Here is a 20,000-nt window from a genome sequence, read left to right on the forward strand (position 1 = left end):
TTGCAAAGTACATAAACAAGGCACATGACTCAAAATAAATAAGCAGAAAAAGAGAAAAGAGGACAGGAAGAGACAGATTATAAGAGAAGAGAAAGGGACGAGAGGAGGAGGAGGAGAGAACATGCTCGTCATCCATCCATCTTGCCCAAACATTTCTCTCACCCCTTATGTACTCTCATTCATCCATCCATCTCCCACCTATTCCTCCCATTCCTTGTCCCCCCCCCCAAACCCATCCATCCATCCATCGTCCATCCATCCATCTATGCATGTAGCCATCCTAACAATGGTTCACCCAACCATTTCTCCCATTCCTTGATTTTTCCCCCTCACCCATCCATCCATTTATCCATCCGCCACCACTCCTCTTGTTCCTTGTTTCTTATCCATCCATCCATCCCTTTGTTCACCCTACCATCACTTGTTTTTTTTCCTCATCCATCCTTCCTTCCATCACTCATCCATCCCATGGTTCACCCTACAATTACATGTTTTTTCCTCATCCATCCATCCCTGTAGTTCATCCATCACGTTGCTCACTCTACCATTCCTACCATTCCACACAATGAGAAATAGGAGGTGAAAGAAAAAAAAAACGATCCCGAGACATGAGGAGGAGATCATCAGCGGCTGACTGAAACAAATGTACATTCTGGTGTGTGTGTGTGTGTGTGTGTGTGTGTGTGTTCAGATCGTTCCGTTGAGAAAGCTACGAGATTACTGCACAAGAATCACCACGGTAACAGTCCTCAGGGGGCGGAACATCACAGCTTGACAGCGACCACACAGGCTCCGGCTCGGCCCAAGCACAACGGCGCCACCTACAATGCACGCACACACACACACACACACACACTTATTTCAGTTGTTCATTTATATTTTATCGCAATTTTATCAATTATATTTATTTCTATAACTTTTCCTAGTACCCTGTATAACGAGCTAATCAGCGGTACAGTAAACAGGATAAAAGACGAACCGAGACACAAATCTGTTCAGTATTTCACACGATAAGAAAACCAGTGAGGTTAAATTTTCACTCTATTATCAAGTCTTGAGGAAGTAACATACAAAAGGTATGGTGTGTGTGTGAGAGAGAGAGAGAGAGAGAGAGAGAGAGAGGTGTTCGGTTTTTTTTTTTTTTTTTTTCAGTCCACAGTTTGCATTTTCACTCTGCATCAACGGCGCCGAGGCAATTACAGAAAGGTGACACTATTAATGTCGAGCCAATTCATCACACACACACACACACACACACCTCACCGAGTTCATTTTCACCAAAACCAGGCGTGAAAAAAATCAGGTCCGTTTCTATAGCAACCACGTTATCTATTCGGCGGGTCATCGTAAAAGGTGCGTGCGTTATGTTTACGGTTAAGAGAGACGTGGTGGTGCTTTTTTTTTACGGACTGAAAGCAGAACATTTCAGCTTTAAGAGTTCCTCTGAAAGGAACAGAGGTGTTTCTAAACCTAAAAAACAAAAACACAGATAGAATCAATAAAGCGATTTTTTAAAAAGACCTGAGTCCACTCGTTGGTCTGGGGGTCGTATGCCTCCACGGTGTTCAGGTAGACCTGGCCGTCGTACCCTCCCACCGCGTACAGGCGGTCCCCGAGTAAACACACCCCCACGGCGTCCCTGCTGACGCTCATCGGGGCCACGGCCGTCCACGTGTCCGTTTTCGGATCGTACCTGCGAGAGGGGGGCGGAGCTTCAGTCACACCAAAATTCGCATTTCAGCAACACTTTCCATACAACGCTGCGGGCATCACACACACAGACCCTCGGAAATCTAGATCAAGATCGACACAAACCCACCCCCCCCCCCCACCTCCACCTACCCACAGCTTGTTTTAATCCTTCAGGGGGCGGGGCTAATTTCCAAAGAAGGCTGAAAACATGGAAACTACTCAGATTATGTTTACTACAGGTTTGAAAAGTTACGTACTGCACCTTTAAACACACACACACTTTCTGTTCGTTTCACAAAGACTGAACAGGACCAGGCTGCGTAATCCGTCACGAATTATCAAAACAAACAATAATAATAATAATAATAATAATAATAATAAACGGACGTTAAACGTCATTCTTTAGCCCCGCGTGCTGTTGGATTTCGTTTAATATTTCATTAAAGGTAATATTTACAGAGAATAAAACGATTATATCTGAATGTTGACTCGTGTAGAACGGTGATGCAAAATAGATGAGGGCATAATGAGGTCATGTTTATAATAATATTGCACACCTCGACTCAATGTCCCAGTCTTTCCTGCTCCACACACACACACACACACACACACACTTTATAACGCAAACACAGAAGAATACGTACGTGGAACCAAAGTCCCAGAAAACACGACGTGAAATATTAAAAGCGTTCGTAGGACTGCGTGTTATATTAAACATGAGACACCGCTCATGCGGCTGAATTTCAGTATACATCTTCTTTCAGTATATAACACACTCACGTAGGGGTTTCTTATCACACTGTAAGTCATGAGAACGCTGCCACCGCACGACCTTTATAGACGTGGGGGGGGGGGGTTTAAATTCATTAAACTAGCGGGAATTTATTTTTAAACGATTTTGAAATCGATTTTTCGTTTATTCCAGAATCGCTATATTCTATCGCTACGTACTCAGTGGCTTAATTTTAGTCTTCGCTTAAAGTCGATCAGGCAGTAGTTACCTCTTTTATTCCAGTAGAGGACGAAGGTATTTGTTGTTATCTTGGGATTATGTAAAAAAAAAATTTTAATGTAAAAATAAATAATATTATATATTACGTACAAGTTGCTAAAAAGCAAATAAAAATCTGAATACTTCCAGAGTGGCAATCGTTAAAAATCGCAGTACATATCCATTCGGCACCCGAGTATCGTGATCGTATCGACTCGGGAGATAAGAGTATCGTCCCAGCCCTAGACCTTTGACCCCTCACCTCTCGACGCAGTCAGAGAGCCGGGACGCGAGGCTGGATGCGGGGGCGTCGTGGCCGCCGATGGCGTACAGGAAGCCGTTCCAGGTTGCCACGCCGACGCCGCCTCTGCGCTTAGCCATGGGAGCGCATGCACTCCATTTATTAGTGTGAGGATCGAAATACTCGACTGACTTCAGACACGAGCTGCCGTCTCTCCCACCTACTGCATACAGCCTACAGAGGGGGAGAGAGAGGGAGAGAGGGGGAGGGGGGAGAGAGAGGGAGGGGGAGGGGGGAGAGAGATAGGGAGGGAGAGGGGGAGAAAGAGGGAGAGAGAGAGAGAGAGGGGGAAGGGGGGGAGGGAGAGGGGGGGGAGAGAGGGAGAGAGAGGGGAGAGAGAGGGGGGAGAGAGGGAGAGAGGGGGGGAGAGAGAGAGGGGAGAGAGAGGTAGAGGGAGAGGGGGGAGAGAGAGGGAGAGAGAGAGAGAGGGGGAAGGGGGGGAGGGAGAGAGGGGGGGAGAGAGAGGGAGAGAGAGGGGAGAGAGAGGGAGAGAGAGAGGGAGAGAGAGAGAGGGGAGAGAGGTAGAGGGAGAGGGGGGAGAGAGAGGGGAGAGAGAGGGAGAGAGGGGGGAGAGAGAGGGAGAGAGAGAGAGGGGAGAGAGGTAGAGGGAGAGGGGGGAGAGAGAGGGAGAGGGGAGAGAGAGGGAGAGAGAGGGAGAGAGAGAGGGGAGAGAGGTAGAGGGAGAGGGGGAGAGAGAGGGAGAGAGAGAGAGAGGGGGAAGGGGGGGAGGGAGAGAGGGGGGAGAGAGAGGGAGAGAGAGGGGAGAGAGAGGGAGAGAGAGAGGGAGAGAGAGAGAGGGGAGAGAGGTAGAGGGAGAGGGGGGAGAGAGAGGGGAGAGAGAGGGAGAGAGGGGGGAGAGAGAGGGAGAGAGAGAGAGGGGAGAGAGGTAGAGGGAGAGGGGGGAGAGAGAGGGAGAGGGGAGAGAGAGGGAGAGAGAGGGAGAGAGAGAGGGGAGAGAGGTAGAGGGAGAGGGGGGAGAGAGAGGGAGAGGGGAGAGAGAGGGAGAGAGAGAGGGGGAGAGAGAGAGGGAGAGAGAGGGGAGGGGAGAGAGAGAGGGAGGGAGAGAGAGGGAGAGGGAGAGGGGAGAGAGAGGGAGAGAGGGAAGACATCAATCTAAAGAAATATAGAAACATTTTCATTGTGTGTGTGTGTGTGTAGTGAGCACATACTTGCTATTAAGAACGGCGACGCCCACTGTGCTCCGGGGCGTGGCCATGGAGGCGACGAAGCTCCACTGCCTGGCCTGAGGATCCCAGCGTTCCACTGTGCTCAGATAACTCCAACCATCATGACCTCCTACTGCGTACATGGGGCCCTCCAACACTGCTACACCTACACACACACACACACACACACACACACACCCTTGAGCATACACACAAACCCACTCGGAGTGAAAGGTCAGAGTTCGGTGGAGAAGGCGGCTCACCCAGGCCGTGGCGATGCGTTGCCATGGGAGGCATGACGCTCCATGTGTTGCTACGCGGGTTGTAGCACTCCACCGTGTTGAGGGTCTTGAGGCCGTCACGGCCGCCCACCACGTAGAGGCGCTGGTCGATGACGGCCACGCCGAACTGCAGTCTCCGCCCACTCAGCACACCCACCTGCCGCCATGTGTCCCGCCGCACACAGTACTGCTCCATACTCGTCGCTCCTGGATAAAAATAATAATAATAATAATAATAATAATAATAAACCTTTAATCATACATCACATCAGAAGCCTCGCCAGCACGGTCAGTTAAAGTCTCTACGTGTTATCATTAGCGCGGTGCGTTTGCACGCTTACGGTTATTACGTCGCTCGTATTTATAAACTACAGAGTAATACCCTTGGTGGCGTCCATGCCCCCGACGGCGAACAGCACCCCCACGGTGGCCTTTCGCGGCCGCGTCCTCGGGCTCTGCAGCAGCGGCCGGCGTTCGGGCAGCAGATGGTACTTCATCGCCTCCATGACCAAGCGCTGGCACTCCACGCTGTCCCTCAGCAGCGGGTTGGCCTCCATGTCTGCTAAAAACTACACGGAATAAACACCACAACAAGCGTCACACACAGCCGCTGAGCAGAGAGTTATCGTCCACCGCAAGTCTGGTTTCATGAGACGCCAACAGACACGTTCTCCAATGAAAACGAGAACTACCAGCTAACACCGTAACACATCATTACTCTCTCTCTCTCTCTCTCTCTATTTATCTCACTTCACCTCGTCCTCTCCTTCCCTCTCACCCCCTCGCTCACGCTCCAGCAGACGGGAGAGTTTTTAATGACGGAGAAGCTGCAGCTCCACGTCCTAATCTCACAGTAATGAGGTCTAATCCCCACCCACAGCGACGGACCGTGAACACACACACACACACACACACACACACACACACACACACACACACACACAAAACTCCGACTTCTTGGCCAATAAAGCCAGGCTACTAATGCTGTTTGGGAGAAAACATTAGCGAATCATTTGTTCAGCCATGTTCTATTAGAATAAAATGAGTGCCTGTTTTGGGAAGGTTCCGATTCAGAGGTGTCCGATATTAACCGAAACTCTCTGGAAGCCCTGGCCGCTACCGCCGTTTCACACTCGAGTAACGTTTCTGGCTCACGCCTTGTGCTTTCGCTTCGTTCGAAGACGCACTGTTGCGGTCGCGATCTCGTGAACTGGAAGAAGTCCAACGGGTTCCAGACCCCGCGCCCTCAAAATTACAGCAGGTCTCTGGTACCACACCAGAGTCTAAGAAAAGGTACCACCCACTCGGGAAACCACGGGAGAGTGGAATATATATGTATATATATATATCTGCAAGTGTTCCAGACATCTTTTCGACTTGTTCCTGGGTAATAAGTGTTCTTTCTTAATTGCTTATACTGCCAAAAGGTATAGAAGATGGCTATTATTCCCCTCAACCCTGATGACCAGGGCATTGGTATTTAGAAATGTTCCCATTTCCGTTGAGAAAACGGGCGGATTCGCATCTTTTCGTTCACGTAAACAATCCTCAAAGAGGATTACACCAGCGTCAAGGCGTTGCCGGAGGCCTTGAAGGATGACGAGTACGTCTCTGGAGACGTTCATGATGGGTCTCTAAATAGGTTTATCATCGTCTCTGAGACAGCATGGACACAAAGGCGCACTACCAAAGGCGGGACTGACCACAGCGGTGGACCCCCATTGGTGGACCCCTAGGAAAAGTGCTGATGCCACCACTGCACATCAAATTAGAACTTATGAAACCTTATGAAGTACCTTCAGGACTTCTTTCATACGCTGTCGGATCACAGATAAGCTCACCGGGAAGGATAAAGCGGCTTGGGACAGCTTTATCGCAGAGGTTCAGGGATTCCTGGGCAATCACTACGTGGAGAACGACGGCACAATGGTCTCAATCCGCGATGCTCATCCTGAGAACGTGGGAGCGTACTCGCTCAGAGGAGCGAGGCGAGCGCGTCCACCAGGATATACTGGACAAAATGGCGAGAACGTGCCGGGAGACTACAATCGTAAACCTCGAGAAACCGCTCGCTCCTAGAGCTTTTGTGGTCCCGTTTTGTAGAACTTCAGTAGAAACGCTCGAGACTTCTCCGTCGTAACAGGAAATCTTACAGCAGATTTCCCGTTTATGAAATCCGTCAGGTACACCAGCACTACAGATTTCATAAACATCCACACATACACCACGCCGTCTTCCTCGGCTATCCTTCCATCCATCTTTGCTTTCGTTCCCATCTGTCCCTTCATCCATCACAGCTGCCTGCTCTTACTTTCCTCCCCTTTGCGCTTTTTTTTTTTTTTTGGCTAAAAAACTAATTCAAACAGTTTTTGCCGTAAAGCCGCGCCGTGGCAGCTGTGCCGATCTGTCAAAGGGATCTATCTAATATCATATTTCATCAGAGAGTCGGCAGACCGGGCCGGGGGCTGAGAGGAGGAGGGGGGGAAATATCCTCCTTTACACGAACAGGATGAAAGAAGCCGCAATTTCCATTTAGATTGAACGGGAAAGGGCGCGGCTGAACCGACGTCTCGCTAGGAACGTATTTGAATATTATCTCTGCTGCTTTCCTTCACGGCTGCAACCCGTAGTTAAAATCTCACCGAGAGAAAGACGGAGGCGAGAGTTTGAGTGGGATTAAACGCGTGCTGACGGGAAAGAGAAGCTAATTCAAGACAGGGAGGTGGCAGTGGTGTGGTGTGGAGAAAATAGCCAGGGTAACACTCCTTCCTCCTCTGCTGCCAATTTTTTTAACGCAAGACTTTATTATGCAGCGGCGATCCGCTGATGACCTGCTCAACAAGTCGATATGTTTATCAATCATTATAAGAGGTCTTAACGAAATTATCTAACGGCAAGAATCCGTCAAATGCAGTTCGGAACAATTCTATTTGAGCAAAGTGTAAAACCTTGAAAAAGCCAGAACCAGACAGATAAAAATAAACTGGCAAGAAAAAGTTTTTCCTCATTTATTTTAATAGGCACATTCCCACATAGACCTCACTGTAGTCTGTGTGTGTGTTTGTTGTGTGTGTGTGTGTGTGTGTTGTGCGGCTGGTAGAGGAATCCACAGAGGAGAAGTTGATGCTCGAGGTGGTTTGTGTGGGTGTGTGAGTGTGAGGAGTGTATAAATAAAAAGAGTGTGAAGAGGAACATCCTGTCTAAATAACCCAGACCCTCTCCTGACACTGCCTTCACACAGACACCAGTGTTCTCCTGCATGTGCATACCAGTTGGAAATTAAAAGGCAAAATGAGACCAATTTACAGTGCTTGAGCATGACTGAAGTGGGGGAGGGGCTAACTGATGGACAGACCAATACCAGATTTAAGTGACTTAGTTGACTGATTGACTGACAGATGGCCATGTTCAAGTGGTTGGTCATTGGAGATCGGTGGATTAGTCTGACCTTGAATGACGAATGGATGAGCGGACGGATGGTTGGTTGGGACTGTGACAGGCAGGTTTGTCTGTGTGAGAGATGGATGGATGGAACTATTTGGTCTATGTGATGGATGGATGATGGATGGAGGATGGATAGATTGATGGATGGAACTGTTTGGTCTATGTGATGGATGGATGATGGATAGATGGAACTGTTTGGTCTATGTGATGGATGGATGATGGATAGATGGAACTGTTTGGTCTATGTGATGGATGGATGATGGATAGATGGAACTGTTTGGTCTATGTGATGGATGGATGATGGATAGATGGAACTGTTTGGTCTATGTGATGGATGGATGATGGATAGATGGAACTGTTTGGTCTATGTGATGGATGGATGATGGATAGATGGAACTGTTTGGTCTATGTGATGGATGGATGATGGATAGATGGAACTGTTTGGTCTATGTTATGGATGGATGGATGGATGGAACTGTTTGACTAGCAGGCTGGATTATGTGATGGATGGATGGAACTATTTGGATGGATGATGGATGGATGGAACTGTTTGAGTAGCAGGCTGGATTATACGATGGATGGATGGAACTATTTGGTCTATGTGATGGATGGATGGATGATGGATGGATGGAACTATTTGGTCTATGTGATGGATGGATGGATGATGGATGGATGGAACTGTTTGGTCTATGTTATGGATGGATGGATGGAACTGTTTGACTATGTTATGGATGGATGGATGGAACTGTTTGACTAGCTGGCTGGATTATGTGATGGATGGATGGAACTACTTGGATGGATGATGGATGGATGGAACTACTTGGATGGATGATGGTAGGATGGATGGATGGAACTGTTTGACTAGCAGGCTGGATTATGTGATGGATGGATGGAACTATTTGGATGGATGTTGGTGTGATGGATGGATGGAACTGTTTGACTAGCAGGCTGGATTATGTGATGGATGGATGGAACTATTTGGATGGATGGATGGAACTATTTGGATGGATGATGGATGGATGGAACTGTTTGGTCTATGTGATGGATGGATGGATGGAACTGTTTGACTAGCAGGCTGGATTATGTGATGGATGGATGGAACTATTTGGATGGATGTTGGTGGGATGGATGGATGGAACTGTTTGACTAGCAGGCTGGATTATGTGATGGATGGATGGAACTATTTGGATGGATGGATGGAACTATTTGGATGGATGATGGATGGATGGAACTGTTTGGTCTATGTGATGGATGGATGGATGGAACTGTTTGACTAGCAGGCTGGATTATGTGATGGATGGATGGAACTATTTGGATGGATGATGGAAGGATGGAACTGTTTGGATGGATGATGGATGGATGGAACTATTTGGATGGATGGATGGATGGAACTGTTTGGTCTATGTGATGGATGGATGGATGGAACTGTTTGACTAGCAGGCTGGATTATGTGATGGATGGACAGATGGATGGACTGATTGACCGGCAGGCTGGTCTATGTAAACGATTGGTAGATGGATGGATGGCTGGCTGGATGAACAGATGAACGGTCGAACGCATTAACGTCTACACCAGGACTAACAGGACTGACTGACAGGCAGGCTGACCTGGGGTTTGAGCAGAGGCAGGCGGACGTGTTGAAGCAGTACAGGGAGCTGTGATTGGCGGTTGGTGGGATCGTATCGCACCCAGCTGAGCAGAGCAGACACCACGGTCTCCTCATCCGGAACGTTCATATCATCCGACACCAAGAGCTTCTCCACCTCACACGCCGGGAGCAGCAGAAACTCCTGATTTTTCATCACACCCAGGAAGTGTTCCTGAGGAGAAAGAGATTGCCGGGGGTCAGAATTTATACAGATACATGGTAAACTGGTCAGCATGTTTTCTCTTATAATACACATCTCCTAGGAGCTCTTTTTTTTTCTTTCCTCGGGGGCATCAATCTTCCCTCATTCATGGGTCTGAACGTTGCTGCAAGAAGCGATGATCGGGGGCCAAGCACCGAGGGTGCCTGGCAGCGTTTACAACAAGGTCTATAGCTGATGATGATGAACATTTTTTGCACAACAAAACAGAAAATACTATCAAGTCTTTCTGCCTGGGAGTTTTGGACAGAGGACTCTCAATCAAGTGTCCTCATTTGCATATCAGGCCACACCCACCTGACCAGCAACTTCAGCTGATAATGGAGCAGCAGTAATTTATCAAATGTATATATTTTTTTTAATCCAAATTTCATGGATGTTTAATCTAAAGCATATAAGTTTGATACCGTACAAAAACACGTCCTATTTTATACCATATTCTTGAACTTTCTTCATACATTAAGCTGAACGGCTGCAAAGAGAGAGAGAAATAAAACCGACTCGGAGAGAGAAGAAAAAAGAAAAAAAGAAAAAAAAAAGTGAGCGGGTCTGAGGAAGGAGTCAACGACGCGGTGGAAATGGAACAACGGAAAGAAACCGAGGCAGGGTTTCAAGGCGGTCTCCATGACAACCCCCCGGTTGGGAACCATAGGCGAGCTATTATGGGATGGAATTTTTGTGAACGAGTGTTCCTCGGGGATGGGATAACATGAGAAGTGAGAACCCAGAGTTTCTCCAGGGGAACACTGGCGTGACCAATTAAACACACACACACACACACACACACACTCTTTCCTTCACACACAAACCAGAAACGTGTGTGTGTGTTTGTTTGTTGGCGGGGGGGGGGGTTTGGGTATAATTAACCACGGAGGAGGATAAATCCTTCAGGAAGGAACAAAACAATGAAAGGAAAGGACAGAAAAAAGGAGCGAGAAACTGACAAGGCAAGTAGTAATAAGCTCACACACACACACACACACACACACACACACACACTCTCACTCTTTAAACCCATTGCAATTATGACATGGTGTGTGTGTGTGTGTGTGCACGTATATATTATATATATATACACACATACATATATATATATATATATATATATATATATATATATATATATATATATATAGGTGAGGTTCAGACACGAAGCTCAAATCCGAGTTAAATTTTCAGCGTATCCAATTTAGGCGTAACAGATGTTCTGTACTCTCAACTCAACATTTTTTGTTATTTGGATTTCATCTGCATGAGGATTCGTATTACCGCTGCACGATTTTAACCCTTAAATTTCCGTTTGTAATATTCTAAACAAGTCGACGAGGCAAAACAGCCAGCAGACGACGACGACGACCCAAACATACACTCAAGAACTAATTTACACGTTTACAAAGCGAAACAAGACTCAGAGTAGACTTTAAACTTTAAGCAGTAATGAGTGAGGAGCTTTAATCTGCTGTGGGACGGGAGGTCTACACCGTCTCTCTAAAACCTACGATCGTAGGTGAGGTCGTACCATTATTATACAACGATGGGGTCCAATTATCATCATTATAATTTACCTGTGTGTCTGTCAGTCTCAGTGAAGGAGCCAGCGTGCTCTAAATGCATTCTCATAAATGTGTATGTAGATTGTGAGTGTATGTGAGTGTATGCAGTGTGTGTGTGTGAGTGTTTGCAGTGTGTGTGTGTGTGTGTACCATGGTGTAGTTGTGGGCCACTTTGTGCAGGTCCTGGCAGCCCTGGGCGTCGGCAAACGAGCGGATCCCCAGGCAGTTGGACGGGTGCAGCTGCTTCATCAGGTAGCTACAGCAGGCCTGAACCACGGCCGAGAGCTGCAGCAAACACGCCGCCGACAGCAGGGCCTCGATCGTGTCCTCCCTCAACTCCAACCGCCCTGAGAGAGAGAGAGAGAGAGAGAGAGAGAGAGAGAATCAGTCCTGCTCATTGCTGCAGCATCAATCGAATATCACATCGCTACGTTGTCCATCCTGATTTAGTATAAACTCGTGAAATTCAAAACGCTCCTTTACCTGTGTATGCATACTGCACCAAAACCCACAATGCATCTGGGTCCACTCCCTCCATCTTCACCTCCTCTTGCTTGGCCTCCCGGACATCGCTGGTGAACATGGCTGCAAAGTAGTCTGACACGGAGGACAAGACTAACCTGAGAGAGAGAGAGAGAGAGAGAGAGAGAGAGAGAGAGAGAGAGAGATGTTTATTTCTTAATTAGAACTACAGCAATTTTAACAAACTGGGTGTTTACCATCTACCTGTTTTAATGAGAATTTAAACCCCCTTTTAGTGAAATAGAGGCCACGCCTCCTACACTGGAACTAAACCATGGAAGACCTTCCCAAAGGCTGAAACATACAGGCAACGCCTCCTTCACTGGTACTAAAACACTGAGATCTCACCTTCTTCCCGGAGACAAACACACAGACCACACCTCCTTCCCCAAGAAGAAAACGTAGAACCCAAGCCTCCTTCATTGGAACGGACACGTAGAAGCCACGCCTCCTTCATTGGGACTAAAACACAGAGGCCACGCCTCCTTCATTGGGACTGTAACGTAGAAGCCACGCCTCCTTCATTGGGACTGAACCGTAGAAGCCACACCTCCTTCACTAGGATTAAAACAAAGAGGCCACACCTCCTTCATTGGAACTGAAATGCAGAAGCCACGCCTCCTTCACTAGGACTAAAACACAGAGGCCACACCTCCTTCATTGGGACTGTAACGTAGAAGCCAAGCCTCCTTCACTAGGACTAAAACACAGAGGCCCCGCCTCCTTCATTGGGACTGAAACGTAGAAGCCAAGCCTCCTTCACTAGGACTAAAACACAGAGGCCACGCCTCCTTCATTGGAACTGAAATGTAGAAGCCACGCCTCCTTCACTAGGACTAAAACACAGGCCACGCCTCCTTCATTGGGACTGTAACGTAGAAGCCATGCCTCCTTCATTGGGACTAAAACACCGAGGCCACGCCTCCTTCATTGGGACTAAAACACCGAGGCCACGCCTCCTTCATTGGGACTGTAACGTAGAAGCCACGCCTCCTTCACTAGGACTAAAACACCGAGGCCACGCCTCCTTCATTGGGACTAAAACACCGAGGCCACGCCTCCTTCATTGGGACTGTAACGTAGAAGCCAAGCCTCCTTCCCTAGGACTAAAACACAGAGGCCACGCCCCTTCAGAGTCATGACCACCGTGTCCATAAATTTTAAGAGGAAATGTGGAAGAGCTCATGAGAAAGAAGCTTTAACTCTGACACTGGAAGAACTGTTACGACAAGATAATGCTGTTTCAATTCACCTCTAATCTCTCTCTCTCTCACACACACACACACACACACACACACACAGCTATAAATCTATTAGTCTGATGACTTCAGACAGAACGATAATTAATGATTAAAAAAAAAAAAACACACGGGTACAAGTGTTTCTCTGTGTGAGTGTGTGTGTGTGTGTGTGTGTGAGTGAGTGTGTGTGGTGGGAACATGTCAGCAGATGATATATAGCATGCTTCCATTGTTCCTGCAGTCTCCTGTACTGTTGCGAGCGCTGAAATGAAGCTTTAAAGACGGCTTTATGAAGTGTGTATTTGAACGGCGTTAAGAGACTGTAAAAAAATCAATCACTCAGCAGCAGGTGGTAATGGGAAACCCCACCCAGACGTTACAGCTAATTCATTCATTATTTATCCATTTATCCTTCCGTCCTTCCGTCCATCCGTCCGTCCATCTATACGTCCACTGGACACTGGAGTAATACAATCCACTGTACGGCTTCACTCCGTAATCAACAATCAAATCGAATGCAATCACAAACTGTAATAATTGCACACGATGAAAACATCCGACGTGTTACTGGGAACATAAATATTGACCCCCCCCCCCACTCGCATAACAAATTGAGACGTAGTTTGTCTCAGCACCTGTGAGAGAACAGCTGCTGTAACGCAAGTGATAACAGGAACGAACTTGTTTCCTTTAAACCGTAACTATAAGCGAATGAAAAAGTATGGAAAAGTTTGTAAACACTGGCATACTGCTGAGGTGTGAGAAAAATAAGACGCGCGAGAGCCCCGAACCTACTTCTGTTAGCATCTGTTATCATATTTGTCGACACTTTCATGGAAACTTTCCACACAGCTGTGACGCTCGCGCCAAACTTTCATCCGTGCACGTTCGGCTCTACTCGTCTCGTTAAAATGACGGCGCGTGGCGCTGCGACCAGGATAATACAGCGCAGGCTGATAGAACAGGGACGGAAAACACAGATGGGATAAAACGTCAGGGTTTTTTTGTTTTTTTTTTAAACCCGAGGTTTTACACCATGTCTGTACATCCTCTGACAAACGGAGCCCTGTTACTAGCTATCAAAGAGCTGCGTTCTCAGAGGCGTAAGGCATCAAGTACTAAACGCGGCTGTCGTCTGTTTCACACGCACCTAACGATAAATCTGAAACTAATGAGAGAGAGAGAGAGAAATTAGCTTACAGAAGTGTGCACGCGTGTGTGCGCGTCTCATTACCTGCTAACGCAACCGAATAGCAGGCTCCCGTCCAATTACAGCAGTCTAACTAGGTCACTGACTACAAAAGGGAAGGATGGAGGAGGAAATACAAGAACGCGACAGAGTGCAAGCGAAGAAAACGTGATGCAGGAAGGAAACTGCAGAGCTGCTGAAACTGCATCGTCATCTCTGAAGTGCATCTTAACCGTGACCAATACAAGCGGTTTCTGTTTGTGTGTGTGTGTGTGTGTGTGTGTACTTATTTAGCCCTGAGGGGGGGTGTGTGAGAGAGAGAGAGAAAGAATAACAGCTTATTCTTAATTTTGAGAACCTGTATTACAAAAAACTTGCAATGTAATATTTATCTAGGCCACACCTCCTTCACTGTAAGTGACAAGCACAGACACACCTCCTTCACTGTAAGTGACAAGCACAGACACACCTCCTTCACTGTAAGTGACAAGCACAGAGGCCACACCTCCTTCACTGTAAGTGACAAGCACAGACACACCTCCTTCACTGTAAGTGACAAGCACAGAGGCCACACCTCCTTCACTGTAAGTGACAAGCACAGACACACCTCCTTCACTGTAAGTGACAAGCACAGAGGCCACACCTCCTTCACTGTAAATGACAAGCACAGACACACCTCCTTCACTGTAAGTGACAAGCACAGAAGCCACACCTCCTTCACTGTAAGTGACAAGCACAGAGGCCACGCCTCCTTCACTAGAACTGACAAACACACTGGCCACGCCTCCTTCTCTCTTCCTCTCTCTCTCACAAGCTCATCCAAGCACATGTCTTGAAGGATTTATGTTCTTTTACAGTTGACTGTGCCAAAACTTTCCAGCACGCGCGCACACACACACACTTTTTAGGTGTTCTCTTTAGAGAAAAGCCCTCTTTGTCTGCACAATACTGTTCTTTTAACCCTGTGTGTGTGTGTGTGTGTGTGTGTGTGTGTGTGTGTGTGTGTGTGTGTGTGTGCTCTAACTGAAACAACCCCAAACTCTCTCCTCTTGCCAACCAAACCATCTGCTAGAGTACCAGATGTGCGCTTCATGTTTACTGCATAATTGTGAAATTCGTGTGTGTGTGTGTGTGTGTGTGTGTGTGTGTGCGCGTGTGTGTTACCTGTGCGCAGGAATTTTGCGGTCCCCGGCTACGAGCACCACGTCGCACAGTTTGCGTGTCCTCAGGTACGTCTCCATGCGCTTGAAGGTGTGTTCGGCGTGGCTGTGCGACTGGAAGAGTTCGTCAGGCACGCACGGCTCCATGGAAACGCATGAGGACAGAGTCGCGCTGCTGTTCGACGTCCTGAAGCGAAACACACACACACACACACACACACACACACACACACACACACAATAAGACTACATGAGTTGCACGGGCCCACAGTTAACAATAAAAAGTGTACAATCACTAACAGAGAGATTATTACGGAAGGAGTCTCCAGTGTCGGTGAAAATGAACCCACATGAAGCAAACCGCCCACACACACACACACACACACTCACACACACACACACACACACACACACACACACACACACACACACACAATTAACCGCAGCCTCGTTAAGAGCGGCTGGTAATCAGCACTGATGCGAGACTTGGTCATTAAACATGCAAAGCAATTATTTCACTCCCCGATGTTTCACTGTTCTTTCTCGCCGTTTCCCCTCACCAACTGCTTCCTGTTCAGTCTCCTTTCTCTCTCTCTCTCTCTCTCTCTCTCTCTCTCTCTCTCGCACTCACTCACTCTCTCCCTCTCTCTCCTCTCACTCAATCTCTCTCTCTCTCTCTCCTCTCACTCTCTCCCTCCCTCTCCTCTCACTCTCTCTCCCTCTTTCTCCTCTCACTCTCTCCCTCTCTCTCCTCTCACACTCTCTCCCCTCTCACTCTCTCCTCTCACTCTCTCCCTCTCTCTCCTCTCTCACTCTCTCCCTCTCTCTCCTCTCACTCTTTCTCCTCTCACTCTCTCCCTCTCTCTCCTCTCACTCTTTCTCCTCTCACTCTCTCCCTCTCTCTCCTCTCACTCTTTCTCCTCTCACTCTCTCCCTCTCTCTCTCTCTCTCCTCTCACTCTCTCTCCCTCTTTCTCCTCTCACTCTCTCCCTCTCTCCTCTCACTCTCTCTCCCTCCTCTCACTCTCTCTCCCTCTTTCTCCTCTCACTCTCTCCCTCTCTCCTCTCACTCTCTCTCCTCTCACTCTCTCTCCCTCCTCTCACTCTCTCTCCCTCTTTCTCCTCTCTCTCTCCCTCTCTCTCCTCTCACTCTTTCTCCTCTCACTCTCTCCCTCTCTCTCCTCTCTCACTCTCTCCCTCTCTCTCCTCTCACTCTCTCCCTCTCTCTCCTCTCACTCTCTCTCCCTCTTTCTCCTCTCACTCTCTCCCTCTCTCCTCTCACTCTCTCTCCCTCCTCTCACTCTCTCTCCCTCTTTCTCCTCTCTCTCTCCCTCTCTCTCCTCTCACTCTTTCTCCTCTCACTCTCTCCCTCTCTCTCCTCTCTCACTCTCTCCCTCTCTCTCCTCTCACTCTTTCTCCTCTCACTCTCTCCCTCTCTCACTCTCTCCCTCTCTCTCCTCTCACTCTCTCTCCCTCTCTCTCCTCTCACTCTTTCTCCTCTCACTCTCTCCCTCTCTCTCCTCTCACTCTCTCCCCTCTCACTCTCTCCCTCTCTCTCCTCTCACTCTCTCTCCCCTCTCACTCTCTCCCTCTCTCTCCTCTCACTCTCTCCCTCTCTCCCCTCTCACTCTCTCCCCTCTCACTCTCTCCCTCTCTCTCCTCTCACTCTTTCTCCTCTCACTCTCTCCCTCTCTCTCCTCTCACTCTCTCTCCTCTCACTCTCTCTCCCCTCTCACTCTCTCCCTCTCTCTCCTCTCCCTCTCTCTCTCTCCCTCTCTCTCTCTCTCCTCTCTCTCTCTCTCTCCTCTCACTCTTTCTCCTCTCACTCTCTCCCTCTCTCTCCTCTCACTCTCTCCCCTCTCACTCTCTCCCTCTCTCTCCTCTCACTCTTTCTCCTCTCACTCTCTCCCTCTCTCTCCTCTCACTCTCTCTCCCCTCTCACTCTCTCTCCCCTCTCACTCTCTCTCCCCTCTCTCCTCTCACTCTCTCTCTCTCTCTCTCTCCTCTCTCTCTCCTCTCTCTCTCTCTCTCTCTCTCTCCTCTCTCTCTCTCTCTCCCTCTCTCACTCCCTCTCCCTCTCTCACTCCCTCTCCCTCTCTCTCTCTCCTCTCACTCTCTCTCTCTCACTCACTCTCTCTCTCTCTCCTCCATTCTGTCCTTCTTGTCCATGTGCTCTATAAATCTCTCCATCGTTATCGCTCTCCCTCTCTGCTCTTAACTTCCAATGGCCTCCGGACTTCAGAGAGCTTTTGTAGAAATTAATACCGTTCACGATGATAATTAATCACACAGAGTGGGCGGGCTCGTTACGCAGACGGCATTCGCACGAAAAGTCGGCTCGCGCTCCTGAAGCGTAACCCTGACATTTAAAAAGGACGTCGACCGGCGTCTTGGGTGAAGAACGACGAGGACACGCCCGAGGAAAGAGTGGAAATCCGTCCCGTACGATAATGAGATTCTGTTCAGGCCTTAGAAACGTGCTCGCGCACGCCGATTTGACCTCTCGCGCACATTCGCTACTTTCCTCTCACGTACTAAATGGCTTTACTTTTACTTCTCGAAACGCGGTCGCTAATTTAAACTCTCACACACAAGAAGTGCTTGCATTCACTACTTTCATTTCTCGCACACAAGATGCACTCGCATTTAGTACTTCGACCTCAAACGATTTCACACTGACTATTTTATCTCTCGCATTTACTACTTTTACCTCTCGCACACACACACAGAGCCCTTGCATGTACTGCTTTTACCTCTCAGACACACACACACACACACACACAGCCCTCGCATGTACTACTTTTACCTCTCTCTCACACACAGCCCTCGCATGTACTGCTTTTACCCCACAAGCACACACATTTACTAATCTTACTTCTGAAATTCTGAGTAAAGTGTAGAGTGAAGTAACTCAAAGCACAAATCAGGAAGCAGGCTTTACACACACACACACACACACACACACACACACACACACACAACACAGCAGTCTGCAACTTTCACACACAATACAAGACGTTATTCTTATTTTAAGTACAGAGTTACTGAATAAAATGCACACTACCGCACTGAGCGGTATCTCCTGCACTGCGGGTGGTGTGTTACTCTACTACACACTGCGGGTGGTGTGTTACACTGCTACACGCTGCGGGTGGTGTGTTACACTGCTACACACTGGGGGCGGTTTGTTACACTGCTACACACTGCGGGTGGTGTGTTACTCTACTACACACTGCGGGTGGTGTGTTACACTGCTACACGCTGCGGGTGGTGTGTTACACTGCTACACACTGGGGGCGGTTTGTTACACTGCTACACACTGCGGGTGGTGTGTTACTCTACTACACACTGCGGGCGGTGTGTTACACTGCTACACTCTGCGGGTGGTGTGTTACACTGCTACACGCTGCGGGTGGTGTGTTACACTACTGGTGTGTTACACTGCTACACACTGCGGGTGGTGTGTTACACTACTACACGCTGCGGGTGGTGTGTTACACTGCTACACGCTGCGGGTGGTGTGTTACTCTACTACACACTGCGGGCGGTGTGTTACACTGCTACACACTGCGGGCGGTGTGTTACACTGCTACACACTGCGGGTGGTGTGTTACACTACTGGTGTGTTACACTGCTACACGCTGCGGGTGGTGTGTTACACTACTACACGCTGCGGGTGGTGTGTTACACTGCTACACGCTGCGGGTGGTGTGTTACACTGCTACACGCTGCGGGTGGTGTGTTACACTGCTACACGCTGCGGGTGGTGTGTTACACTGCTACACGCTGCGGGTGGTGTGTTACACTGCTACACGCTGCGGGTGGTGTGTTACACTACTGGTGTGTTACACTGCTACACACTGGGGGCAGTTTGTTACACTGCTACACACTGCGGGCGGTGTGTTACACTGCTACACACTGCGGGCGGTGTGTTACACTGCTACACACTGCGGGCGGTGTGTTACTCTACTACACACTGCGGGTGGTGTGTTACACTGCTACACGCTGCGGGTGGTGTGTTACTCTGCTACACGCTGCAGGTGGTGTGTTACTCTGCTACACGCTGCGGGTGGTGTGTTACTCTGCTACACGCTGCGGGTGGTGTGTTACACTACTACACGCTGCGGGTGGTGTGTTACACTACTACACGCTGCGGGTGGTGTGTTACACTACTACACACTGCGGGTGGTGTGTTACTCTGCTACACGCTGCGGGTGGTGTGTTACTCTGCTACACGCTGCGGGTGGTGTGTTACTCTGCTACACGCTGCGGGTGGTGTGTTACTCTGCTACACGCTGCGGGTGGTGTGTTACACTACTACACGCTGCGGGTGGTGTGTTACTCTGCTACACGCTGCGGGTGGTGTGTTACTCTGCTACACGCTGCGGGTGGTGTGTTACTCTGCTACACGCTGCGGGTGGTGTGTTACACTACTACACACTGCGGGTGGTGCGTTACTCTGCTACACGCTGCGGGTGGTGTGTTACTCTGCTACACGCTGCGGGTGGTGTGTTACTCTACTACACACTGCGGGCGGTGTGTTACACTGCTACACACTGCGGGTGGTGTGTTACTCTACTACACACTGCGGGT

The 20,000-nt window shown here is 48.7% G+C and overlaps 1 protein-coding gene across 4 annotated transcripts in view; it reads right to left on the reverse strand.

The window, feature by feature from the left end:
- Positions 1–20,000, reverse strand: part of klhl5 (kelch-like family member 5) — a 35,320-nt gene that overhangs the window by 1,272 nt on the left and 14,048 nt on the right. For all 4 annotated transcript variants that reach the window (XM_053618918.1, XM_053618921.1, XM_053618920.1 and 1 more), the window contains 10 exons: positions 15,413–15,595; positions 11,780–11,916; positions 11,447–11,643; positions 9,483–9,695; positions 4,814–5,000; positions 4,414–4,638; positions 4,154–4,316; positions 2,946–3,158; positions 1,522–1,693; positions 1–821 (listed from right to left, as the gene is read on the reverse strand). The exon at positions 1–821 is cut by the window's left edge and continues 1,272 nt beyond it. In XM_053618918.1, the coding sequence (XP_053474893.1) occupies positions 765–821; positions 1,522–1,693; positions 2,946–3,158; positions 4,154–4,316; positions 4,414–4,638; positions 4,814–5,000; positions 9,483–9,695; positions 11,447–11,643; positions 11,780–11,916; positions 15,413–15,595 (1,747 nt within the window). In that variant the 3' untranslated portion in view covers positions 1–764. The remainder of the gene's footprint in view (positions 822–1,521; positions 1,694–2,945; positions 3,159–4,153; positions 4,317–4,413; positions 4,639–4,813; positions 5,001–9,482; positions 9,696–11,446; positions 11,644–11,779; positions 11,917–15,412; positions 15,596–20,000) is intronic.

This window comes from Ictalurus furcatus, chromosome 29 (genome assembly GCF_023375685.1).
Source record: "Ictalurus furcatus strain D&B chromosome 29, Billie_1.0, whole genome shotgun sequence".
Classification (NCBI taxonomy): Eukaryota; Metazoa; Chordata; class Actinopteri; order Siluriformes; family Ictaluridae; genus Ictalurus; species Ictalurus furcatus.